This window comes from Colletotrichum abscissum, assembly GCF_030869225.1.
Source record: "Colletotrichum abscissum strain IMI 504890 chromosome Unknown Scaffold_66.1, whole genome shotgun sequence".
NCBI classification, from domain to species: domain Eukaryota; kingdom Fungi; phylum Ascomycota; class Sordariomycetes; order Glomerellales; family Glomerellaceae; genus Colletotrichum; species Colletotrichum abscissum.
The window spans coordinates 65,625-90,397 of record NW_026850510.1 but is presented as its reverse complement, the minus strand read 5'-3'; the positions used below and the strand labels follow the sequence as shown (position 1 = coordinate 90,397).

At 51.1% G+C, this 24,773-nt stretch overlaps 9 protein-coding genes across 9 annotated transcripts; 4 read left to right on the top strand and 5 right to left on the bottom strand.

The window, feature by feature from the left end:
* Positions 1-214: 214 nt before the first annotated feature.
* CABS01_15401 (fasciclin domain-containing protein) lies at positions 215-1,575 on the bottom strand (the record flags this gene model as incomplete). Its single annotated transcript, XM_060548736.1, has 2 exons — positions 215-859; positions 919-1,575. The coding sequence occupies 2 exons, from the start codon at positions 1,573-1,575 to the stop codon at positions 215-217; spliced, it is 1,302 nt and encodes a 433-aa protein (XP_060391855.1).
* Positions 1,576-3,124: 1,549 nt separating this feature from the next.
* On the bottom strand, positions 3,125-7,368 carry CABS01_15400 (glucose-methanol-choline oxidoreductase; the record flags this gene model as incomplete). The annotated part of the gene is made up of 8 exons (XM_060548735.1): positions 3,125-3,572; positions 3,624-4,839; positions 4,896-5,156; positions 5,220-5,458; positions 5,511-5,697; positions 5,750-6,087; positions 6,141-6,696; positions 6,759-7,368. The coding sequence occupies 8 exons, from the start codon at positions 7,366-7,368 to the stop codon at positions 3,125-3,127; spliced, it is 3,855 nt and encodes a 1,284-aa protein (XP_060391854.1).
* Positions 7,369-9,311: 1,943 nt separating this feature from the next.
* Positions 9,312-11,014, top strand: CABS01_15399 (uncharacterized protein; the record flags this gene model as incomplete). Its single annotated transcript, XM_060548734.1, has 3 exons — positions 9,312-9,982; positions 10,038-10,115; positions 10,168-11,014. The coding sequence occupies 3 exons, from the start codon at positions 9,312-9,314 to the stop codon at positions 11,012-11,014; spliced, it is 1,596 nt and encodes a 531-aa protein (XP_060391853.1).
* Positions 11,015-11,326: 312 nt separating this feature from the next.
* On the bottom strand, positions 11,327-11,999 carry CABS01_15398 (uncharacterized protein; the record flags this gene model as incomplete). Its single annotated transcript, XM_060548733.1, has 2 exons — positions 11,327-11,710; positions 11,844-11,999. 2 exons carry the CDS (start codon positions 11,997-11,999, stop codon positions 11,327-11,329), a joined length of 540 nt encoding a protein of 179 aa, XP_060391852.1.
* A 1,032-nt stretch (positions 12,000-13,031) lies between these two features.
* CABS01_15397 (uncharacterized protein) lies at positions 13,032-14,447 on the top strand (the record flags this gene model as incomplete). Its single annotated transcript, XM_060548732.1, has 2 exons — positions 13,032-13,483; positions 13,544-14,447. 2 exons carry the CDS (start codon positions 13,032-13,034, stop codon positions 14,445-14,447), a joined length of 1,356 nt encoding a protein of 451 aa, XP_060391851.1.
* A 449-nt stretch (positions 14,448-14,896) lies between these two features.
* Positions 14,897-15,592, bottom strand: CABS01_15396 (uncharacterized protein; the record flags this gene model as incomplete). Its single annotated transcript, XM_060548731.1, has 2 exons — positions 14,897-15,268; positions 15,362-15,592. 2 exons carry the CDS (start codon positions 15,590-15,592, stop codon positions 14,897-14,899), a joined length of 603 nt encoding a protein of 200 aa, XP_060391850.1.
* Positions 15,593-17,892: 2,300 nt separating this feature from the next.
* CABS01_15395 (NAD dependent epimerase/dehydratase) lies at positions 17,893-18,998 on the top strand (the record flags this gene model as incomplete). The annotated part of the gene is made up of 2 exons (XM_060548730.1): positions 17,893-18,168; positions 18,234-18,998. The coding sequence occupies 2 exons, from the start codon at positions 17,893-17,895 to the stop codon at positions 18,996-18,998; spliced, it is 1,041 nt and encodes a 346-aa protein (XP_060391849.1).
* A 645-nt stretch (positions 18,999-19,643) lies between these two features.
* Positions 19,644-20,440, top strand: CABS01_15394 (glycosyl hydrolase family 61; the record flags this gene model as incomplete). The annotated part of the gene is made up of 2 exons (XM_060548729.1): positions 19,644-19,709; positions 19,766-20,440. The coding sequence occupies 2 exons, from the start codon at positions 19,644-19,646 to the stop codon at positions 20,438-20,440; spliced, it is 741 nt and encodes a 246-aa protein (XP_060391848.1).
* Positions 20,441-20,605: 165 nt separating this feature from the next.
* On the bottom strand, positions 20,606-21,160 carry CABS01_15393 (uncharacterized protein; the record flags this gene model as incomplete). Its single annotated transcript, XM_060548728.1, has 2 exons — positions 20,606-20,844; positions 20,917-21,160. The coding sequence occupies 2 exons, from the start codon at positions 21,158-21,160 to the stop codon at positions 20,606-20,608; spliced, it is 483 nt and encodes a 160-aa protein (XP_060391847.1).
* Positions 21,161-24,773: the final 3,613 nt, after the last annotated feature.

Here is a 24,773-nt window from a genome sequence, read left to right as displayed (position 1 = left end):
TTGGACTAATTACGGCGACATAGTACCACAATATCTCCATGGTACCCCTAGCATGAAGGTCGAAGAGGCATGGCGATAGTCGGTCGGAGCATACTAGATGGAGTTCGCCAAGGCACATTTGTATTGCTAACATCCTACAATGTGGCTTTTGTTATTGAAATTACTGAAGGCAGGTGGCTATTTGCTGATCTGAATGGTACATGTACACAAGTCTTTACAATTCCTCGCCAAGCCAATTAGTATCATCCTCCTTCTCATCGACGTACTCGGAGAGTCTCTCCTTCAAGTCCTCGACTTCAATCTCGCCGTCGACGTAATCGACCTTGTGCTTGTGGGGAGGAATGGGGACGCGGCCGGGGACGTGAATGACACCGTTCTTGGCAATTCCATCGGCGACGACAATGGGGATGTAGCCGTTAAGCTTGACCTTGGTCCAGCCGCCCCAGGTGGCGACATCGACGGCGATGTTCTTGCCCAGCAAAGTGGGAAGATCAACGTGGTAGTGCTCCATGGTGTTGACATCCTTCTTGTCATCGGGGCGGTACAGCGCGTCGCTATACAGAGTCGCATTGCCGACGATCTGGTACTTGAGCAATGCTCTAAGGTACTTGAGACCGAGGTCGGTGTTGAACAGGAACGCATTCGCCTTGGGTCCAAGGCGAGCGAAAGCGTTGTTGGAAGGGGCGAAAACGGTGGTGCCGGTGGACTTGACGCCGTGAATATACTTGACGAAGTCGGTCTTCTCGTATGCGAGCAACAGCGTGGAGAATTGACTGGGGAGAAGGGTGAGCTCTCGGCCGACCATGGGTGGCGGGATGATCAGGCTATTGACAGCGTGAATAATTCCATTCTTGGCGCGCTATAGGTGGCAAGTCAGATTTGTAGGGTTGATGAACCATGGGGACTTTGAGTGCTCACAATGTTGACGGCAACGACCTTGGCGTAAAAGTTGATGCGCACGCCGCCGAGGCCGACGCTGGTGCGAAGACGCTGGGGCTTGTCGCCGAGGAACTTCTCATTGAGCAGCGTGGGGAGAGTGTGGGTACGAAGGACCCTCTTCGCATCGTAGTCACCAATACCAACGTGGTACTTCAAGATGGCTTCAATAACCTCCTTGCTCGGCTTCTTGTGCTTGGGCAGATGCTCGAAGGCGCGGTTCGTCGGCACGAAAAGGGTGTGATTCGCCTCTGTACTCTTCAAAACATTGACAATGTCCTCATATTCGTTGACAAGCTTGGCAAACTCGGTCGTGTGCTCGCTCTTCGAAATGAGCTCGTAAATAGTTTTATCGGAAATCTTGGGTTCGTTAAAAATCTCCTCCTCGAAAAGGTGGTCGAATTTGTTCTCGACTGTCTCTTCGAATGAGTTTAGTGCACCCTCAATGTGTGCGGACAAGGAATCGATGCCATCTTCCACAGTGCTCACGATGGAGTCCTTGGAGGGGACGCGGTCCCACCATGAACCTCGATTAGCGTGGTCATCGTTCTTGATGGCCGCTTGCTCGAAGATCTTAGGATCGGGAAGGATAAAAGCGTTGGCAACGGCCACGCATGAGAGGGCTGCAACAGCTTTCATTTTGGATTGATTTTCCAGATAAGAATGCTACCTTAGTTCTGGAAAAAGGTTCATAAGGGAGAAGGGAATGTCAGAAAGCGACCATGCTGGGGGAAATGCAGATAAGGAACCTTTTGTTCGACTCTTCGGCACCGGGAGGCGAACACCACGCACTTTGCGTACGCGGAATTGCTGTAGGCAGAGACACTAGGGACGACGCCAACAGCTAGAGGTCCAATGGTAAGCTGACGTCAACGGGATCGGACAACAGCAGCGAAGTGAAACTCTCCCCCGCCCATCCCACCCAATGGAACTCGAATCCCCGAACGAGCCGAAGGAACGACCAGACGGTGGGAAGTCGTTCTATGCGGGAACAAATAGCAGCTCAAGCTATCGCCGCGGCCTCAAGCACCATCAGTTCTCTTCTAGAACTTCACCTCATCATCGACTTGTCGCATAATGAATGAGGCGATTTGGGTGTGGGAGCTCGCAAGCTATGCAGAGTTATGCAAAACTAAAATCGAGCTAAGTCGGTGTGTACGAGCTTGAGCTATGGACAAAGCTACCAGAAAGCCACACAACCACCGAGCTCTCAGCTACATCCAATGCGTCATTCATCCCACCTATGAAACCGCTTTCATCCTCAAGGCCATCGGGCTCTCGGGGTTTACGGGTCTCCATCCATCGGCCTGATTTCTGCCCGCCTCCGACCACGCACGGCCCCACTCCGCTGCTCCGCTGTCTCTAGGCTAATGCTTCCCGGATCACCTCCGGCCGGGTTCTAGGCGAGTATTGTTACCGGATTCCGAAGATATTGTATTAAAATTACCATTGGATACGTATACATATCTCTGAAGCTTCTGTTTACAGGCCTAACCTCAACTCACGATTCGGTGCCGACACGCAGAAGTCAAGCAAAGCCTGCACCATTGACTTCTTGGCTGCATTTCCCCACAAACAAGAAACAGCAGTTCATGTTTGACAATACGATGAGAGCTGAGAAGTTTCGGTGCCAAGGTGACACCGAAAAGGGTAAGACATAACGCTCATTCTCACATGGAACGTTCATCGGGACTACGGACGAGCAAACGGCTGTGTGGGATGACCAATCTTATCTGGTGTATGTTTGACTTTCGCAATCTGCTGCAGGCTGGAGATGACTTGCCCTGGCATCTCAAAGGCTTACTTCGTTCTTCAATTCCGGTTCCGGGATTTCCAAACTAAGGCTCGAAAACCCGAGGATGCTTGATTTGACAGGTGATAGTCACACATCCGAAAGGTCGTGTTCAACTGCTCCGCGGAGCAGCAACAGAGGCAGTGACGGGGCCGGAGTACCTTAAGTCCTGGTTATGGTGCACAAGGCACTGTGGTATTAGCGTGGATTACATCTTGTACCTGAACTATGGTACATGTGGCTATCTGGGCTGACAAAGAAAATTGCCCGGATTTGGGAGATAAGTTTCGAAACGTTTGGCGAACTTGCGAGCGCCTCCAAGACACAAAACTACAAATATGCCCCTCAATGCCAGCTTGATGGCTTCGAAAGGTACATGTATCAACTTATTGTGCATCACTTCTTCAATCCCAATGGGTTGCCTGATGCAAATTTTTCAAGTCGCGAATACTTGTCGTTCAGGACATTCTGGATGTGCTGCTCCACCCGCGGGAAGATATCCGTATGGGCGGTAGGGCTCATCCAGGCGTCCAAGTGGCCGCGGTTCTGGAACACCTGCCTCTCATAGCAGACGCCGCCGTTGGCCTCTGTGAGGATAGTGAAGGATGTGTCGGTGTTCTCGGGCGCGTACACCTCGTCCTCGGATCCAGAGAAGAGGAAAATGGGCAGACCCTTGAGGCGGGCGATGTTTTGCGGTGTGACGAGGCTCTCGTTCTGCGAGTCCGTCACTACTTCGTGGGTGCCTTGGTACATCAAGTGGTTCAAGTTCGCCATTGAGGCACCACCAACAAAGTTCTCTAATTGTGAGTGAGTGGCCTCGTTGAGTCCCTTGTGTGACCAGAGCCTGGAGAATGTTAATCATAGAGGAGGCAGAAAAGGGCTGGGATATACTAACCGACCGAAAGCAAGAGAGCTGCGATGGCAGACAACGGAGTTACAGATCTCATTGCGGTGACCAACGGGGTAGAAGCGAAGCAACTGGTTGATAGCCTGCTGGATGTATCCATCGCGAGGTGTGCTGGTGCAGTCAAACCACTTGCCCTGGATGAGGTTGTAGATGTTGGCCATGGAGATGGGGAGGCTAGCCTTTAGGTTGTTGACCTTGGGGAACTTGGGGTTCATGAACACCTGGGACGCGGTGACACCGCTAAGCCATTGCCGAGGGATGCTTCCGTCAAGCAGACCTGAAGCGAGAGCAATAGATCCAGCGCAGTGTGCTACGACATATGTCGGTGGCGAGGGGCCGCTACCGTCCAGTCTATCAATGATCGCATGCCTCTTGCGAATCTTCCTGAGAGCCGCCTGGATATCACGGCGCGCGTCGTACGTGGTCCAGTTCTGTTGAGCAACAATAGTCTTGCCGACACGGTGTACCATGGAGTACACGCGGTACCCCTTAGCCCGGAAGTAGTTCACCGCATTCTTCTCAATGGTGGGCAAAGCAAAGATCTGGTGGTCGACAGCTGCACCAGAAATGAACAAAAGAATCGGCGCCCTGCTTGCGTCGCCACCAATAGTCTGCGGCTCCCACATGTAGAGCTTCGTCTTAACGCGGTCGTTGGCCTCAACTGTGATCTCTTCCGACCAGGGTGTAGGGTTCTGGTAGCTGTTGAAAGGTAGGCTGGGCCAGATCTGAGGGATGAAAGGTGTGAGGAAGGCTCCTGCTGCCTTGGCGGTGAAGTATCCGAGGAAGTTGGCGGTTGAAGAAACCTTGGCGTAGAGGCTAGATCCGGTTGCTTCCATGGTTGTGCATTCTTGAAGGAAGGCCGTGGGGCGGATATGGATGACGCCCTTACCGCGAACCTCTTCGTGAATGGGTTGGTCATGCTCGTCAACCTCAGTAATAGTGCAGTAGAGAGTGGTCGTGGCCTTCCAGAGATTGAGGGGGTTGAAAACGACGTCCGAGTTAACAACCTTGTAGCCGTTGAAATGCAACTTCTTGCCATCCTTTTGTGAGATCAGGAAGTTGTAAGTCAGGTTGGTGGTATCAGGCGATCTCGGGTCGTCGTTAAACAAGTTGAACTTGCCACCCTGAACCATAGACGTACCACCAAGAGCGGGGCACGTAAAGGTACCGGTTAGATTGGCCTCGTGTTCCTTATCATGGACGACTAAATGTACTTCTGTAAGCGCCGGAAAGTCCTCGCAAGTATAGATGAAGACTTACGGTTGTGAGTATTCCATGACCTGGCGCTGAGGAAGAAACGGGCATATTCGCCCCGGCTTTTAGCAGTCAAGGTAGCCCTTTGGAAATCTAATGTCTTGGAATCCTCTCCAAAGTGAATCCATCCGTCCATGGTCTCGGTGAAGGCGATACCAGGAGTCATGTCATCTCTGGCTGTGTTGATGATTTCTTGCACTCTGGCCACAGGCGGGTGTTCGCCCTCGAAGGGGTCATGTGCTGGCTTCCCAAATAGGTTTAGAGAGCCTGGGGTTGTTCAGCACAAGTCAGACAGATTGAACCTTAGATTGAGGAACCAAAGATACTTACCGTTCTTTGTCTTGAGATCGACTTTAATATGGAAGTCATCCGCGATCTTCTCAACAGATCTCTCTGCGAGGGCTGTAATTGTCGCGAAAGGATTGACACCAAGAGCCGCAGGAACAATGGTTCCATCGCAAACGACCAAGCCCTCATGGACCTCACCTTCAGTGCCCTTGAACAGCTGGCCTTTGTGGTTCACGCCACCGCTGGCGCCTGTTCCGTCGCTGCTGATACGAGCACCACCACTAGCCAGACATTAGCAAGCATTTCAACTTCGTAAAAAACATTTCATCTTACATAGCATGGACAGTGATCTCCTTCTCGCCAAATGCGGCATAGAATGGACTGTCGACGTAGATTCCGCCGATCAGGTTGGTCAGCTTGGCCAAGTAGCCCGCCAGCTTCTTGGCTCTGTGCGACTTGCCAACACCAGAGAAGTTGATGAGAGGTCTGTCCTTGTCAAGCTGCATGGTTGCTTGACTACCTGAAATGACCTAATTAGACCGTTACGGCGAAATGCGGTCAGAAAGACTTACTGTCGTGGGACATGATGAGATAGCACTGCGTCTTCTCGGTGCTTCCATCGGGGAAATAGGGACCGAAGAAGCGGCTGCCAACGGCTGCAGTTACATGACCGACTGCACCCTTAATGGAGATGTTATCAGGGAACACTCTGCCGGGCAAATATGTGAGCATTGCCTGGTAGAAGGGCGCGAGGGCGGCAGGAATAGCACCCTCCTCAACGACGAAGCCATCAAGTGGGTTGTCCAGGCCCTTCCGGCAGTCGATAATACCGGTGATACACGGTCCGACGGGACGGTTTGGAGGAGGGTCTTCGCGTCCCATGCCGTTGACATACTCGCTAGTGTTGTAGCTTTACGATGGAATTAGTAGACTGCACTCTCGAAGAAGGCATCTTCCACCTACCCGAATGCAAGGATATCACCATTGCCACTCATGCCGTGTCCAACATCCGGGCTCATGTCCAAGCCAAACTGCTTGCTGCGGAGCAGGATCTCGGTAGTTCCGATACTACCAGCGCCGAAGAAAACCAGCTCCTTGGCATGAACCCACATCAGATCCTCGTAAAAGAGGTCCTTGAAATTGGCGCGCTTCCCACCGTGCCATGCAAAGTGCACGATGTAGCCCTCACGGTCCTTCGCCTTGGTGACATAACGGACCTCGCACTGGCAGAACATTTCGGTACCCCAGTTCCAGGCGTCACTGAGATAGTTTACCAGCGTTGTAGACTTGCTGCCGTCGTTGAGACCGGTAGTGTCTTGGCCACTGAGCGTAGAGGCTCGCATGTAGACACCGGTGCTGTTCTCGCCATCCTCGAAGCGGGTGGTCTGGGGTACACGGTCGAACTTCTCGCTCCAACCCATGAGCTTGGCCTGCTTCTCGAGTGTCTCCAGCTTGTGTAGCTTGGGGAAATCCTTTGGGTACTTCTTAGGCTCCAAGACACCGGCGGCGCGCTTGTAATCTGTGTTGCAGAAAGTTAGCGTCTTTACGAAGTTTCTGTATGACAGGGAGGCTAAAAGTCACATTTCTTCAATTCTCCTGCATCTATCTCCTTGGGCCAAATAGGCAGGTTGAGAACCCCTTCGTCTGCTTCGAGGAAGACGTTGGCGTTGAGCAAACTCGTGCCGCCCAAGCCATTGCCGACGAAGGCGTTTTGACCATCTCCAACAATGAGATGGTAAAGGCCAGTCGGATCACCGCCGGTGCCCAACTTTCCAAGAGCACCGAGAAGACCATCCGTCGCCGCGTTCGTAGTGTGAAGCTCCTTCACGGCTGGGATGATCTCGGAAGGGAACTCTCCGGGCCACTTCTCCTTACCGCGCTCGAGCAAGCAAACCTTTTTGTTGCCACGCGCCATGCGGCTGGCGGCGACGGCGCCACCATATCCGGAGCCGATGACAACAACGTCATAAGACGGGCGGATCAGCTCAACGGGGCGGGAGATACGCGGGTATGCGCCAGTCACAGGGTCGAATGTGTCGCCGGCCTGACGGTATCCCTCGCGGGGCTCCGTGGCCGGATAGGGGGTGTCGAAGGACTCTGTGTAGTCAGGCTCGATTCGACCGTTGGACTCGCCGTTGAGACCGTTAGTCTGTTGATGGTCGTAACCGTTGAGCTCCGCTGTGCCCTCCATCACGATTTTGTTCTTAGTAGTAGCTTCTTGTCGTCAAAGAGCGCTAAGGACTTCCAAGTGCCGCTCTTCTAAATGACAGAAGGAAGAGTCGGATACCTTACGTATACACTTGATTTTCCTGGCCGTCTGGTGGATGATGGCTTCGTCTTATAAGGTCAAGCGCCGGCAAGTATCTACGGCCCGCAGCGGCTTCCCCAGACGGGCAAGGACAGTCAACGCATTCCTATCGACGACAGCCTGTGTGCAAAACTTCCTCTCAACGGTAGACAGGGTCCTCGCGACTATCACATGCTTTCCTGACATTCAAAATGTTGACTGCTTCATTTTCCCATGATATGACCGGATGCGGATAGTTTCACTCGGCTTAACGGGAGAATGTTCGCAATCATCCGAGAGACACTTTGTTGTGGTTGTTGATGGGGTAACTAGCCTTATGCCTGTATGTGGTTGGAGTAGGAATTGTCGTTGAGGGTGTAAACAATTACATGACGTCTCTCAATGTGGCTTGCTTGAATATGTTTTTGGCAAGACACTCATCAGAGGTGGTATGTGCTTTCTGAAGGCAAAAGTAAGCCGAGCGAAAACTTATCGAGCATGTAAAATAGTCGAGAACCCCAATTCTATCGGTGAAAGTCCCAAAGGTTGAGGACTTGTAGCTCTTTGAATTGAGTCGTGGCGATTAGAGGTTGGGCACTCATGTCCACTAAATTTGAAAGACGACGTTGAATTCAGAATGATTAGGTGTTTGCCTCTGGCTTTTTGGAAGAGTTCTGCGGACTTGCATTTCCTAACGGGCGCTGAGACTATTTGCACACTAGTTCAATACCACCACATGCAGGGCAATCTCCACCGGGAGGGCGCAGCCGTGATAGGGCATACCGGCAGAAGATCGCATTTCAACGAGGGCTCTGCTTTTCAGTTCATGCTAGTCAAGCTAGTCAAGCTAGTCCGCAGTGTGATGTGACTGTAGCCCAAAAGGTCTGATGATTGGTCGGTTTCCCGCCAGGAGTCTCACTAGATGCCGGAGTGGCTCAACGAGTAACTGAGACGAACCAGCTGCTTCTTTTCTATCTGGGGGTAGAAGGTCGCGATAAAGCGGCGGACCATTGCATGCTCTTGCCTTCACCCAATTGGCTCGGGATGCTTATCATCTTAGTAGACAATCTAGAATGTGAGAACGCATGCAAACAGACGGGAAGTCTAGCGGCCCGCAACCGGGTCGAAAGCGGATTTGGGGTAATTAGCCATTCTTCAGAAAGCATGCGTAAAGCGTGCGTAAACAGGACAGCATGCAGGTGGAGATAACTCCGAGCTTCACAGCTCCGATAATGTCTCAGACAAGACATTGGTGATCATCCGACTAGCTTTCAGCTTGTCAGTGCTAGCTTTGCAATTGTCTTGAGGGGCCATGTCAAGGGATGTCTGACATACCAAATCTCACACTCAGCCCTGAGGCGTTCGGATCGGTAGCGAGTTCAGGGTCAGAAAGCCATATGTGCCGTCTTCAGTCTAACACTGCTCCAGTTGTTGGGAATCGTCGCGGGGAGAAATGTAGTGGAAACCCTGATCCAGCCTTGCAATCATGGAAGCAATCCCACTGGGACCACGGAAACTTCACTTTCAAGCCTCAATCATTCGATCACTATAGAAAGCATTCAAGTTACGGCGCGGCATGTGAAAACACTTGTCACTTTCAGCATGTGATAGTAAGACACCAAGGATTGCCTGAAGTTCCTCCCTGGTGGCCATCACATTTGGCATTTTAGGGCATCAGGAAAGCCTCAACAGTCCTAAACGTTGAAGCCTCTCCAGACTTCAGATCACATTTCAAGGGAATTAGGAGTAGTATTTGATCCAGCTATCCGGCAGCATCGCGGCTACTCGATGTCATTTCTATTGACAACTTATTCCATCGAGACTATTAGCCGCACGTGCCTCTAGAGATGGCGGCAGTCGAAGTCACCTACTCCCTTCCGAAGGATGTCAACGAGAAGAAGCTAGAGGTCCGGACCGGCTCGGACATTCGCCTCCGTAAAGAGAACCGCGGAGCAGATGTAACATGGAACGGCACCGACCCCTTCCTTAAGCAGCCTTACTACTACACAGGTGCTCCCTGGACCCTTCTGGCAAGCGACTTGCTCCTGTTCTGCAAGAACATTGCTTTCCTACCATGCATTGTCCTACCACTCTGGTCGCAGCCCCCGGCTCGCTCCTTCAACCTCGGAGTCGATAACCGATTCAAAGAGCAGCCTCGATTTCTCGTGAGCCAGCTCCATCGACGCTTCGAAGCATGGGCTCAACGCTACTTCCACTCTGGACCCATGGACGAGCTGTACCCCTCTTGGAACAACATTCGTGACATCATTTTCCACTCCATTCTCATCGTCACTCAATCAGCCTTCTTGATCTCCCTTCCTTTTCTCTCCTTCTTCTCCTTTAACATCTTTGTTGCCTACGTGGGCCTTTTCATCGGCATCAACTATTTAGCGTGCATCGGGCTCAATGGCTGGATGCCTGAAGGATTTATCTGGTCGGCCGACACTCCCGCAGCGCGAGAGTGGGAACTGAATCACCCCGAGGAAGAGTGGATTTTCCTCAACGGTGTTGCTGTCGGGTAAGGACTTTTGGCCTCAAAACACTCATTGCATGAACTAAGCATACATCTACAGCAAGAACTGGCTCCAGAGCAACATTGACCGAATTTCCGTCACTTTCCATCGGAGAGTGAAAGGTGTTCACAACAAGACGTAGGTGAGAAGATTCTATGCTATCGAGACCCACACTGACATTGTTTACCAGTGCTGGCATCATCTTTGATGTGATCCAATGCCTCCTAGAGCGCTGCCTCTATTTCGGTACCACCGATACCCGAGTCTGTTTTTCGCACATTTCCACCGCCCTGCTCAACCAAGACAAGAAGAAAGTCATCCTCATTCTCCACTCTCAAGGTGGACTGGAAGGAAGCATCATCCTGGACTGGCTCATCAACCAACACCCCCGTGAAGTCCTGCAAAAGCTTGAGATCTACACCTTCGGCAACGCCGCAAACCACTTCAACAACCCCCGCACCAAGAGGGACCACGGCATTCCCAGACCCAAGGGTCGTGCCATCCGCCACATTGAGCACTACGCCAACTCGAAAGACTTTGTCTCTCGGTGGGGTGTCCTCCACTTCAAGAAGCAGACTGCCAAGAGAGATGGACGCTTTCTCGGGCTTGGAGAAATCGCCGGTCTTATTTCCGTCAACAAGAAGACAGAGGTCATCAAGGCCGTGGGGAAGACTGAGCCGAAGCAGGCGAATCACCTCAGTCCTGACTGGAACGAGTTTGAGGGTGCGCTTATTGAGCGACCTGGTTCTGGTCATCAGTTCAACCAGCACTATCTTGACAACATCTTTCCTCTTGACAATAATTTGAGCAAGGTACAAACAAATGGGGATGGTTCGCCCCTCCCGGGCACCTTCATGGCGTCCCGCACCAAGGTTCACAATGATCCTTGGAAAATTGATGAGCAGCGCAATCTCACGAACGGGGTTGATGGTACTGCTCACCATCACCTCAACGGTGTGGTTGAAGGACCCAAGGTGTATGAGGTCAGCCGGCTTTGGAAGTTTGTCAACGGCCGACGACCAGAGGACTACTCTTGAGAAGGTCCGTGAGCTGTTATCCCAGAGAAGAGCAGCTTATTAGGTACATGTCGGTCAGACTAGCGTTAAGGAGTCTCGGATACCGATAATATTCAAGTAATTGGAACGCTTCTGTAGAACTATTCAGAGATGTAAATCTTTAATAGCAAAATAGTGGTTGATATTTGGCCGGTCACTGAAACCCAACTATGCACAATTGATATCTGATACGAAGTCCCAGAGTCTTTCGCTGACTATGTAAGGTAGGAGACCTTCTCGATTCCACTTGCGCGTTGACTGCCACGGTCTTGCACCCTGCCTCACGGCATATGATCATTGTGACGAAGCTCTTTGCCGCTTATGGTCATCCGAATCATCGACATCGGACCCGGCTGCTCTCTTATTGCTGCTCTCCTGGCCACCAGTCTCTTCGCCACCGGATCCAGACCCAGACCCGGATCCTTTGCTCTTCTCCTCATTGCTGAAGGACTCGTAATCCTCCGAGTCGGATGTAACTGAAACCTCTTCAGATGTTTGATCTTGTTGGGGCTCTTGATGCTGCTGCTGCTGCTGCTGCTGTGCTTCCGTTACCTCTTGCTCGACACGTGTCTTCACCATGGCTTTGGCCGTCGACTCTCCTTCCGACCCGCTCTCATCTCTTATCGCATGCGGAGAGATCTGGCTCATCAACCTTGCCTGCATCGCACTCTCGCCGGCCTGCTAGACAGTCAGTAGCCATCATTCAGGGCAACACACTCCCGAACACATACTGGAGACAGAATGCCCTCCAATATACTTTATGTCTGGGATGGGATCGCTGCGACGGGAATGGGAGGATAAAACAACTCACAACCAAGGTCACCGTGTTCCTCAAAGCGTCAGACTCCCTCCGAAGCCGAGCCCTCTGCTCTGGAGATAATTGAGGAGTCTCAACATCGAACGGTCCACGAACCCTTGTGGGGTCTGAGGTCCCTGCAGATCCCGAAACACTGTGATTGCCACTCATATTTATGGTCCAATTACCGCTTCTCGATGGTGAAGTCGACGTTCCGGATGTTTGGTTTCCTGCCTCAGTATACCTACGAGACACTCCTATCCGATACTGGACTGATACGAAGCCATCGCTCACAGCGAGTTCTTATATACATTGCCATAAACACCTGCACTACTCTATGCTTGGGATTCTACTGCAATACTCGACCTTTGGACTCTAGGCTACGTACAAACAGTCTTCTTTCAAAGATGAGTCCTTTCACGATCTTACCGCCCGGCCAAGCGCTGGACTCGCGAGGCAGAGCATTTGATCAGTTCTGCCGTCAGCTCGTTTTTCACACCCGTGAGATGGCTATTCAACTTTCCGATTTCTTTGGCTAATGATAAAGCGAAACTGATCACAGTGTGGTGGGCGGTGAAGTACATCAAGCCCAAACGAACAAACACAGTGTACCGACAAACAGAAAGTCCGGCTTTGAGTGCCCACCAGACTTTCCATGATCAAGGGGGAAGCATGTCACACTTTTCTTTAACAAAGGACCAAGTTCCGACCATGAGGTCTTCGAATCGTATTCGAGATGGCTGCGAGGCGGCAGCTTCATCCTCATTGGAGCGATACCCGCCAACAAGCGAGGGTTGCACGACTCCATCGCTTATTGCGACACCGCCAAGATACTATCCTGTAGCACAACTGAGCAACGAGTATAACGATGGGTTTTAATCGATGATGAGGTAGGTAGAGTCCTATCCGCAACAGTACCAATGTGTTGCAAAAACATCGACTACCTTCGCGGTTCGTGTGTGTCAATACTTCAGCTCACGTCGCAATTCTCCATCGTCCGACCGTGTAATGTTGCGGTGTTGTAGCCGGCAATAACGCGGCATACACATCGGCGCCATGATTACCGGCTCTCCAGCATCGCCGACTTCGCTCCGACGAACGACCCTTCAATTACCATGTATAAAATCATAAAAAGAACATCAAACATCAACCAGAGCACATCAAGCTGCAACATACACTCCTCCCAAGCCAAATGACGTCATCATGGCAACCCTCAGCACCGCAACGTGGATAGCCTCACTCACCTACAACGACCTCCCTCAGGGCGTTAAAGAAGCAGCCGTACGCTCCTTCTACAACTGGGTCGGCTGCGCCATCGGCGGAAGCTCCCATCCGACAACCCTGACGGCAACCAAAGCCCTCTCGCCCTTTTTTGGAAAGGAAACTTCTTCAGTACTTGGATTCGATCGTCGCATCGATGCGCAACACGCCGCTCTCATCAACGGCATCGCGTCGCATGTCCACGATTACGATGACACGCATCTCGAGACGATTGTTCATCCGACTGGATCCGTCGCGTCCGCGCTGCTGAGTTACGCAGAGACGCTGCAGCGCCCGGTCGCGGGGGAGGAATTCATCACGGCATTGGTCGCCGGCATCGAGGTTGAGTGCAAGGTAGCCTTGGCCGTATACCCAGAGCACTATGATATCGGATGGTACCCTCCTCTCACTCTTCCCACGTTCACATAATTGCGGAGGCTAACACTTCTTTCAAGGCACATCACAAGCACAACAGGCTCCATCGGCGCCGCCGCCGCCATCGCAAAACTCCTCGCCCTCCCGGCAGACAAAACAGCCCACGCCATCGGCATCGCCGCAACGCAAGTCACTGGCCTACGCGAGATGTTCGGCTCTGACACGAAATCATTTCACGTCGGACGCGCCGCCCAGAATGGGCTTCTTGCTGCCGTCTTAGCTGCAGAAGGATTCACGAGCTCACCCAAGGCGCTGGAAGCTGAGCGGGGCTGGGCCAAGGTCGCCAGTACGAAGGAAAACTTGAATGAGCTTGTTCAGAGTCTTGGACAGGGAGGGCCGGGCAAGTGGGAGATTGAGAAGAATTCGTTCAAGCCTTTTCCGTGTGGCATCGTTATCCATCCGGTTATTACGGGCGCTGTATGGCTGCATCATGAACTGAAGAGACGAGGCATCTCCACGGAGGAGGTCGCGAGTGTCGACGTGACGGTTCATTATCTTGTGCTCGAGCTCACTGGTAAGAAAACACCAAAGGATGGTCTTGAAGCCAAGTTCAGCGTTTACCACGGCGGCGCGGTGGGCTTGTTGTATGGGAGGGCGACTGTAGTTGAGTACGAGGACGCACTGGTCACCAGCGCGGCTGTTGTTAGCTTGAGAGACCGTTTCAAGGCGACAGTTGACGAGTCTATGAGGGCCGATGAGTGTCATTTGGTGGTCAAGCTGCACGGTGTCGAGGACCCGATTGAGAAGCACGTCAACCATGCACTTGGAAGCGTCGAAGTGCCCATGTCGGATGACCAGCTGACGGAGAAGTTCATCACGCAGGCGGCGCTTCAGGTTGGTGCGGAAAAGGCAGAGAAGGCAAGTCAGTGGTGTTGGGGTGTGGTTGGATCAGGGGACATGAGAGAGCTTGGAGGGATTGTCTAGTTTCAGTTGGTAGTTTGCCTTCCATGGTTCAGCACTCACCTATTGACCCCAGTGCCTGAATTACCTCGATGATTTGGCTAGCAAAGTAACTCTTCATGTTCTATTGGCAAGACCAAGGACCAAAGCGGCCCGTTCTCTAGTAGATACAAGCTTTTTACCTCTCCTTTGAGAAGACAATGAATGCAACGCTGCATTTGTACACAGTCTCAGTGCCAAGAAGGCATACACAAGTGCTCGTGAATATCTCCAATCAGAACAATGACTCTTCTGGCACAATGGCCGGAAACCAGAGTATCTCGTTTCCCCATCCCAATGGCCTGCCGTATGTGAACCCTTATCTTGCATTCCCAAAGTGAAGGCACCATCCTGCAGCATTGCCCGTTGAGTGCGTCTGGGCTTAGCGCACAGTGACGTTGATAGGGCGCACGGTTGGCGAATGGAAGGCCCAGTTAGTTGTAGTGAAAATCGAGACCCTCAGATGCGTCCACGCGTTCGGGCCAGACCCAGTCGTCGGCCACAGAAGATTCAGAAAGCTCCGAGTCTTCTTCTGGAATGGTCTCCAGATGGCTGCAGAGAGGCTCCCACTCCATAGATGAGCCAGAGGTATCTGTCGAAGGAGACTCGTGACTAGCATCGATCTCGACCTGGTTGCAGCGGTACATCATCATGCGCTGAGCCCTCTCGGTCTGGTAGTAAGTCTCGGCAACCATGAACTTGATGTCACTCTCATCATCTGCGTCGTAGGCAATATCGTCAACGATGCTTGGCAAAATCTCCTTGTTGGGCGTGGATGAACCCCCGGTGGTGAATTTCAGCTGGCCCTAGTGAGTTTCCAGCCGGTCAGCTCAAGTTACCGTGCAGTTCTTTGAAGCTCTGATTGCTTGAGTGAGAAAGAAATGGGAATATCATCATACTTGGTTCTCTGGGATCTTGGAGTCATCTCTCTCGCAGCCCTGCTTGGGGTGGTCCCTGGTCTGACGGGGCAAAGTATTCTTAGTGGCCTTGGCTAGAGAGTCTGGGTCATTCGAATTTCCAGTATGGCCGTTTGAGGTCTTCTCGGGGCTGTGGACTCGGGCCTTTTTCTTGCAAGGCTGAGGGGCGAGATCATCGTGTGTGTCGGACATGGTCTTGTTCTTGGATGCCATTTTGCGCAGTCGATGCGAAGGAAATGCGTTGCTTGCTCAAGTTGAAATGCAGGGGAGCTGTAATCGTAATTGGGATGAAAGTGAGGAAATGCTGGTATGTTGTAGTGGAAAGTGTGCGCGATGAGTGCATTGGTGGGATATGGATGAGGCGAAGGTTGTGATCATTCCATCTTCGGTGGAAGAGATGTGGGGCATCACTTTGCCGGCTCCCAAGAAAAGGTCAGAGGTACGCTGGACTGCTGCACGTGACGCAGGATTTCAATGAAAAGGTGGGAAGGAGCTGCCTAGGGAAGTAGCTGTCGGGAAAGGGAAGGAAGCAAAAAGAGGAGAGTATAAGCATGCCCTACCTACCTACAACTTGTCCACGAAGCTGTCTCATTTCAGTGGGCATAGCTTATACGATTGAACGTAAGGTAAAATGCTGGCCAGAACTATCCGCAGCCTGCTATTATCCGCTACTCTAAGGTAGGCAGGTACCTTAATCAATTATAAAGCAAAATATATACAAATAATCAAGGGCCAAAGGTCTAGAAAACAAAAGAGTTCACCCCCCCGGTGCTGAACTGGGGGCTACATCTCTAGTGCTCATGCTGGGATTCGAACTCGTGTGCTCTCGTATGCGCTAAGCCTGTCGTCGAGTAGGCTGGTTGGCGAATTGATTGTTGACCATGAACCGTTCCACCACCACGCCACAGTTTGACCTGAACCCCGGCCTAGGGGTCGCCTGCTGCGCTGGTGACAGAAACAGAGTTGAGGGTGTATATGAAGGTCTCAATCCATCGGATGAGAGTCTGCTGGTACGTATCCATGGATCCTCAGGTGCGAGGGTGGGAAGGCGCTGACACGGAGCCATTGAGGTGCCTCCTTCCCGCAAAACATTTTCTCGGATGGACCCACCTAAACGACCACCTCACACGCCGTACTTCTAGTGCTCAATGTACCTCGCCGTGGAAGTTGAAGGCCGTACTTCTTCTTCTCGTTAAACTTGCCAGGAAGCCTTGATCCTACCATGGCACTCTTGAAGCCTCGACCGTAAACACCTTACTGACCCCACGGAAACATATCTCGGCGCCGGCGTGGTCCTCAGTAACCTCCTCGCTTCTACTGAAGAGAATAATGTAAGGTGCGATGGTGACTTTGACGATAGAATTTTACATACGGACTCTAATACGAATAGGAGACAGATTCTCTATCGAGGCCACTTTGTGATTTGTCTTCTTCTTTTTATTTGGCCCGGAATCAAGTGGATCTTCTTTACGACAAGAAATTTACTTGAGGTATCCTATTTCACCCTTCTAAACAGCTACTGCATTCTTCTTCAGGAGAACAGGCAAAGATCAAAAAAGAAACGTATCACACAAACCCTGAGTGACATTCTGCTGTTAATATTCTACAGGTGAATCGCGTACCGCTCTCGAGATATTCGCCCAAGTGCATTTTAATGTTCGCCAGACGTTGGGTTGACTGTCACTCGTCGATTCTGGTTGGTCAGAGCTGCGTGAGGTGGGGCACCCCACGTTGTAGGTGCACTTTGTACTACGTACTTCGTGCTTCTAAGGTAGAGGATCGATCATGCCTTTCCATCTTCAGATGCCTCCGGCCGCCTAAAGGTAATTCCAACGACCTGGAGGTTTTGGCCCAGGGAACCCTTCCCAGATTCAGAAGACCCTTTGCTCGAAGTTTTCCTCTCGCCATTCTGTGGTGTTTAATAATTTGCGTCAGAAGCTATGTTACGGAGACTTGGTGACGTTACGTAGGTAGTTGAGGACAAGACTGGCACCCGGCAGGTACTGTGGGCCCACGGCGAGTACCCTTTCCTTCCCATGGTGACGCTGGTCATCGGAAAGGAAGGAAGGGAAAATTCCAACCATTTCTCTTCCAATCCAAAGCGACAACATTTTACCATCGCTTGATCGTTCAGCTTACACATTCTGACTTCAATAAGAGGAGCGTGCGAAATCCGGTGCGACAAATGATTCCAGGCACCCCAGGCCCCACTGCAAAGGTCGACGCCAAGTCGGGGTAAAGCTGGCCGAAGAGTGAGGGGCATTTTGCCTTGCGCTGTGGAAATTAGGCGACCACTCATCTCACCAACTCTTACCTAGGTGCTCGATTTCCATCAACCGCCTTGCCAGGTTTGCCTTAAGGTTACGGTTTACGAATAATCCAACACCTGAAACCAAATCGCCGGCCTTTTTCTTCCCTCGATGGGCCCCTAGCCCTCAGCTGCGAACTTCTTGACATCCAACATGTCGCGCACACCGTGAGTGCATGTACTTGCTCTAGGTCCCGCCAAGAGTATGAAGCGCCCAAGCTCACCACATCACGCTCTCAGGAGCCATGTCTTAGTCACTGGCGCTACAGGATTCATTGGCGCGCACGTCGTGGATGTTCTCCTGTCCCGAGGGTTCAGGGTCCGCGGAGCCACCCGATCTCTCGCCAAAGGGAATGCCATGATCAAGGATCGGCCCGAGAACGCCGGCAAGCTCGAGTTTGTCCAAATTGGTGATTTTGAGAAACTTGGTGTCTTCTCTGAAGCCATCAAAGATGTCGACGCCGTGGTTCACGTCGCCAGTGTGAGGATTCTCCTGACGCTATAGAGGCCAACATCGCTTGAAATTTTATTAATTGTTTCATGCAGCCATTTACCTACGACACCAAAGACAACGAGAAGGAATTGATTATACCAGCCATCAACGGTGTCCGCTCTATCCTTGAAGCAGCCGTCACCAATCCCAAGATCACTCGAGTGGTCATTACTTCCTCCTTCGCCTCCGTCCTCGACGTCAACCGCAAGGCACCACCATACTTTACATACACGGGGGAAGATTGGAACCCCTTGACCTACGAAGAAGCCGCATCTCCGGAAACAAGCGCCGTAGTTGCATACCGAGGTTCCAAGAAATTCGCAGAAAAAGCAGCGTGGAATTTCATACGGGAGCACAACCCCCGCTTCGACATCGTGACGCTATGTCCGCCAATGACGTTTGGTCCCGTGGTTCACCCCGTAAGCAGCGTCGACAAACTGAACGAATCGAACGCAATGCTGTGGAAGATTGCAAGCGGACAGAAGCCCCTGCCTGTTGCTCGGGTCCCATTCTGGATTGATGTCAGAGATCTTGCGGTGGCGCACGTGGAAGCGCTCTTTAGACCGGAGGTGGGTAACAGGAGGTTTGTTCCGGCCGCTAAGGATCGCTTTTCATATGGTCTGGCTGCCAAGATCATTGAAGACAACTTTGATTGGGCCAAGGGCAAGGTCGCGCGGGAAGAACAAGCGATCGACACTTCGCATGGACTGGATGGGGAGACGGTCGCGAGAGAGCTTGGCGTCGAGTACCGAACTTTTGATCAAACGGTCGTCGACCTCATTGACCAGGTTACGAAAATGGAAGGCGGGACAGTATGACTTCGGAAGAAATAGTATTACATTTATCAAAGGGCTGGGTGTTAGGGGCAATTAATAAGACAGCCACCTCAGACTATCCAAGCAAGAGTCTCTCAGTTTGTGGTCAAGGGCCCAATTCTGATCTGGACTATCGGTCCCCGGGCAAACCCGTTTGTGAAGGTCGACCGCACTTTTTAATCCGAGAATTACATATCATTGACTCGGCCTACAAGTCTTCTATCCCTGATTAACCCACGGCCGGGACACTTTCTGCCTAAATTGATGTTACTCTTGAGCGGAACGAGCCCTCCGTTGCGACAGGTAAGCGAACAACACAGAGTGTGATCTATCCACCTGCGCAACACGGCTGGCAGATCAATGACTAACTAGTCTCCGGAACCCATTTCTGCTTCTCCGAGTTTGAATTACCGTGGTGATGGTATCGGGCCGTATCGCCTTCTTAGCTTCGGAAGTGTCTCCGTGGAAAGGGAAGATGAGCTAATACCTGCGAATGGTCCTATACAAAAACAAGCGACATCTGCACGACTCTCCAGAATGTGCTGCTAGTGTTATATCTTCTTTCAGCCACCGGTTGTATTCCATATTGTGCTAATCTCATACACATCTTGTTCGATATCTTCCGTTTTCTGCGCACAGGCTGTCGCCATGAAGGTATCAGTGGTCTTGCTAGCGGCCTGCGCTGCTCTTGTTCAAGGACATTGCATCTTCCAGGTAAGCCTCCTTCATACCTTCATCAGATCCCCAGCTGACCGTCAACTTCCTTGCAGAAAGGCTCCGTAAATGGCAAAGAGTACGGCTCCCTCGCAGGTCTCCGAGCACCCAACCAAAACAACCCAACCGAAGACGTAACCTCCCAAGACATCATTTGCGGAAAAGTCGCAACATCCTCCCAGGAAGTCATCACGGTCGCCCCCGGAGACAAGATCGGCTCCTGGTGGCAACACGTCATCGGAGGCGCCCAGTACCCCGGCGACCCAGACAACCCAATCGCAAAGTCTCACAAGGGCCCCATCACCGCCTGGCTCGCCAAAGTCCCCAGCGCTTCCAGCACCGGGATCACAGGGCTGCAATGGTTCAAGGTCGCCGAGGATAATCTGGACACGAGCTCTGGGTTATGGGGCGTCGATAAGATGATCAACAACGGTGGCTGGAGCTACTTCAACTTGCCGCAGTGCATTGCCCCGGGGGAGTACCTGCTGCGTGTTGAGTTGCTGGCTCTCCATTCTGCTCATCAGTTGAAGGGTGCGCAGTTCTACATTTCGTGTGCGAATATTAAGGTCACGGGCTCTGGAAGCTTTTCACCTAGCTCGACTGTGAGCTTTCCGGGCGCGTACCAGCAAAGCGACCCTTCGATCTACATCAACATCTATGGTACTGGTGGTCTTCCAAACAATGGGGGCAAGGCGTACTCCGCCCCTGGACCGAGACCGATTACATGCTAGAGATTGGAGAAGAAGGCAGGAGAGTTCCCGGATAGGTTGACTGCGACTATATAGCTGCTGGTATCAATGCAATGCCATATGTGACATGGAGTATCGTTGTTTTTACAGAGTGGTTCGGAGTTTGTTTGAATGGAAGTCATCCGCCCGAGTTTCTCATTGATCACATTACACAACTCCTACACTCACACGACCGTCTTCAACCATGACACGCAAGTTAATGTTGATGCTCATCTCCGTCGCGTTCCCCGTAGAGTTCCTAGCGCCTTTCCCGGAGCCTATGCCGATGTCAGAGAGGTTGCCAGATCCCACATTGATGTTTGTTACTTCTGTAATGCGGTCGCCAATCTCAATCGTGTTTCCATCACCGATGGTGTTGTTACCGTCTCCGATATCAAAGTCGTCACCTGCACAGATGGGAAGCGTTAGCAAAAGCTTTCACAGGGTACTTGAGATACCATCGTCACCCGACTTCGTACCTGTGTCTATGTCATTCCCTGTGCCGGCGAACCCAACGCCGTTTCCGTCGCCGATTCCTCCAGAGCTGATTGACCCCGAGTTGCCAGTCTGGTTGCCGTTCACGCCATTGCCTACTTGACGCGGCGATATAGTGGGTAGGTGTTTGGTAATTGGGGTGAGGCTAAACTGGAAGGGTAGGCAGTGTGTCGTCGCGGCGCACAGGGCGAGAACCGCCATCAGGCAGATTCGTAGGCTGATGAACATGATGGTCTGCTCGCTCCAGAGTGGTGCGCTGGGCTGAAGTACGCTGATTGAGTTTGGCTGCTTGCCAAAAAGATTGTCATCAAGGCTGCTATGTGGTTGATTTTAAGCTTATCCCACTTGCAGAATGTCGTCAGAGACACAACTCCTTGAGCGTTCTCATCGCTAGAACGATGCCACTTTATTCTATTGAAACGACAAGCAAGCTAAAATTGGTCTTTTTGTCCATCGGGCTTCCCTTGCCAAGCCTGAAATATTGCACTCCTTAAGCTTCACAGCCCTCTTCGGATGAAGATACTGTATCGGCATTTCAATATAACTGCAGATACAGCACTAAATATCAAGTATAATGGCGGAGAGAATCAGATTTGTCGGCAGCTATTCTTAGAAGGCATTCTGGAGGTGAGGTTTGGAAGTTGATTCGCCGTGTGCTCACATATTTACCGCGGGCGAAGATGGAAGACCACTATCATTCTCACTCATCCTTGGTGGGCTGAAACCACGTGAATGGCCGGCAAATGAGGCATCCGGGCATACCGACGGCAATTGGTATTAGTAGAGGCGGTGCGGTTGAATGCTACGCCATCACGGGGGGCATTTACGAAGGCCTCCAACATCGCGTTTCACATGCGTTCCTTCCGAAATACGTCAATTCGAATCCCCTAAGAGCTCTTCTGTACCTTTACAAGCCCAGCAAGTGAAGACTGCTCCAGACGTAAAGGCTCTGAGAGGCAAAGTACGAATGAATTGAAGGATGCCTAAGGAGTTCTGCCCGCACTTCATGCTGCGGTTTATCTGTTGTCTCTCAACGCTATGAGCTCTTGTCAAAAGGGCAACTGGTGGCAATTCTGTTCGAGCAACCAACCCCATACAAATGGCACCAATGTCTGTGAACTTTGCTGAGATGCCTGCGGTATTCTTCTGGGCCAGTCATCTTCTGGTTTGGCTGCTGCCCAGGCTAATACGCAGCATTTCACAAACTGTTTGATCTAATTGAGCGAACCGAGACACTTGCAGAAATCTATAGACTTCTTCGATCCTTGTAAGCTACTTTCCCATGGGAAAAAGAACCAATAAATGTATGGAAAGGCCCTCAGGTAGTTCCTATAGGCTTCCTCATGAAGCAATGGCCCCCAATTGACAGTGGTTGACCCAAGCATCACTGCCCTTCGACTCCATCACTTACCTTACTCTTTGGTTTCTACGTAGGAACTCCCGTGAAGGAATTTCTGAACCGATTCTCACTAGCCATTGACCTAAATTTTCTGATTTCTTGGACAGTTCTCGACTTCTGGGCTACAGCGAATAGACTTCTAAAAAGAAATGAAGTTTCTAAAACATAACTTATCTACTTGTGACGTTTGAGTCAGCCATAGCCTCTTGGAGCACTGCTCGAGGAAAAACTCCACTATTGACGTCTATGTCATCTCCAATTGCTTGCTATGTCTCGTCTAGTTCTCACTTATATGACTGTTCCAGAATCCATCCTCTGGCTAAATCTTCAAACTTATTTTTCAAATCATTGTCAATGCTCAAGAATGTATGCTGTGATGAGATTCTAATTACGGCTATAGAACCTCAACCTGTAGAGTTTGAGATAGAGAGCAGTCGTTTGAACTCTCAGAAACGTAGAGCTGAGGGCGAACCTCTCTCCAGGTACTGTCATTTGGCGGTCAGGATCAAGAGGTAGTCGTCATTGACCCAAGATTTCTGATTTCATTAGAAGTATGTCTACCGAACGTTATCTTCGGTCCGTCGCCTTTTTTTTTTTTGACCTGTTTTTTCTTTTATTTCAGCGAAAAGTGCTGGAAAGATTTTATTCGAACTTAATCCTGCCTTTTGAAGGGCGCAAATATATTATTGGCTGTTTATTAGGGCTTTCTCTGTAGTTTCTTCCTCCTTACTGAGTTCAACTACCTTAATTCGTGATCATTCGATAGTCCAAGATTAGTACAATCGGTTGGCAGTGGCAAGTGATTTCTGTCCATTTTCCACTGGAAGAGAGACACTTACACGTAGGACAGTACTCGATTACAGCATCATATCTCAAGCCAAACAAGAACATGAAGAAAAGGCAACACCAGGAAACATTAGTTGTCGTCCTGTTGTCGAGAATCAGTGTGGTATGTACCAGATCTACGAGCTACGAGCTTAAAGACCTCGCAACGTAACAACAATTCTTATCAGTATATAGCCCAGGGAAGATACTCCAATGCTACTGAAGATGTTTGTCTATCTGATTCCCCAATAGAAGAGTACCACAAAGTTCTATCCAGCAGGAAAAGGAAGAGGTGAAAACTAAGACCCGAGCACCGCCAGCCTCTTATACAACCTCATGGAACCCAGAATGATCAACGAATTGAATACTTTGAGTTAATAGGGCTTCCCCGTTTCTTCTGCGACCCGGCCCTGTCGAGTCACTGTTTCTAGATATGCTGTGAATCGGGCTTACACCCTCCCCGAGATCACACTTGACAAAGCAGTACGTACTAGCAACGTAGATCACAAGCATGAAACAACATCACCTAATTCCTTGTCCCGGCTGGAGTCGTCAGATTACTTAATTGTCTAGAGTACCCGATCTGACGAACAACCTGCAAAGACACTCATGATGTTCAACACTCGTCACATCTCGGATCAACGCCAGTATAGGAGAGCATCTATTGCTATCATGTTGCTCATACGAAGCGTTGACAAGGGGTTCACTTGTCCAAGACTCCAAGTTGATGCGGTTTCGGATTCGAAATCCTTGTCATGTCCTGGGAAGTGGGGCGTCGAGATGGTGAAATAACGCGGTAAGCGCTCGACTGCTTAGCCGAAGGAAATATTTGGAATTGCAATTGAGATATGCGTAGTTTGTGGGATAGATCATCTCCGCAGAACCGCTTTCTCGCACTTCGTAAGGTTGACAAGCTTATCATCTTGTCGGAGACCGAATGATTAGGCGGGTTCTGTTTCCCGGTCAAGTGAGGCTGTTTTGATGAAATGTCGTAACTTGACAGAAAACGTTGCAGGGGAATCCCCTATAGGAAGTGAGATCCGAGCGTCGCCTAATATAACCCTGCCCTGGGGTTGAATGGTCGGCAACTAGGACTCTCGATGATGGAATTTCTTTGAGATGGAGAAGAATGCAGAACTCGGGACACCCCAGCTATCAGAGTCTGGCTGGGCCCCGCATCTCCGCTTCTCATTTTGAAGATGTTGCACCGCTATTGATCGGCGGTGAAGATGTTCCAGGACCTTGGCTAGCTCTTCCGTCTCCCCTCCCTCTGCCCTTGCCATTGGCCTCCGCTCTCCGCCCACACTGCGACCCTGCATATGTCAAGACGAATACCCCCATCTTGGTCCATCTTGAGCATGGCCATGCATTTGGGCTGCGCGTATTAGGAATGAGAAGGGGGGTGTTCGAAACATGGTTGGCTGGAGCTCGTCAGAGCTGGTAGAGCCAGAGGCTGCCCAGAGAGAACATCTGCATTACGAATTGTCCGTCCTTGTTCTGGTGGGGGAGAGTAGGATTGCTATGCTACGCTATAAAGTCTCGAGGGTCCTTCATTCGGCTTCATTGCCGCCTCATTTTCTCCCCAGTCATTAGCATATCGTTGTGCAGAATTTCAAA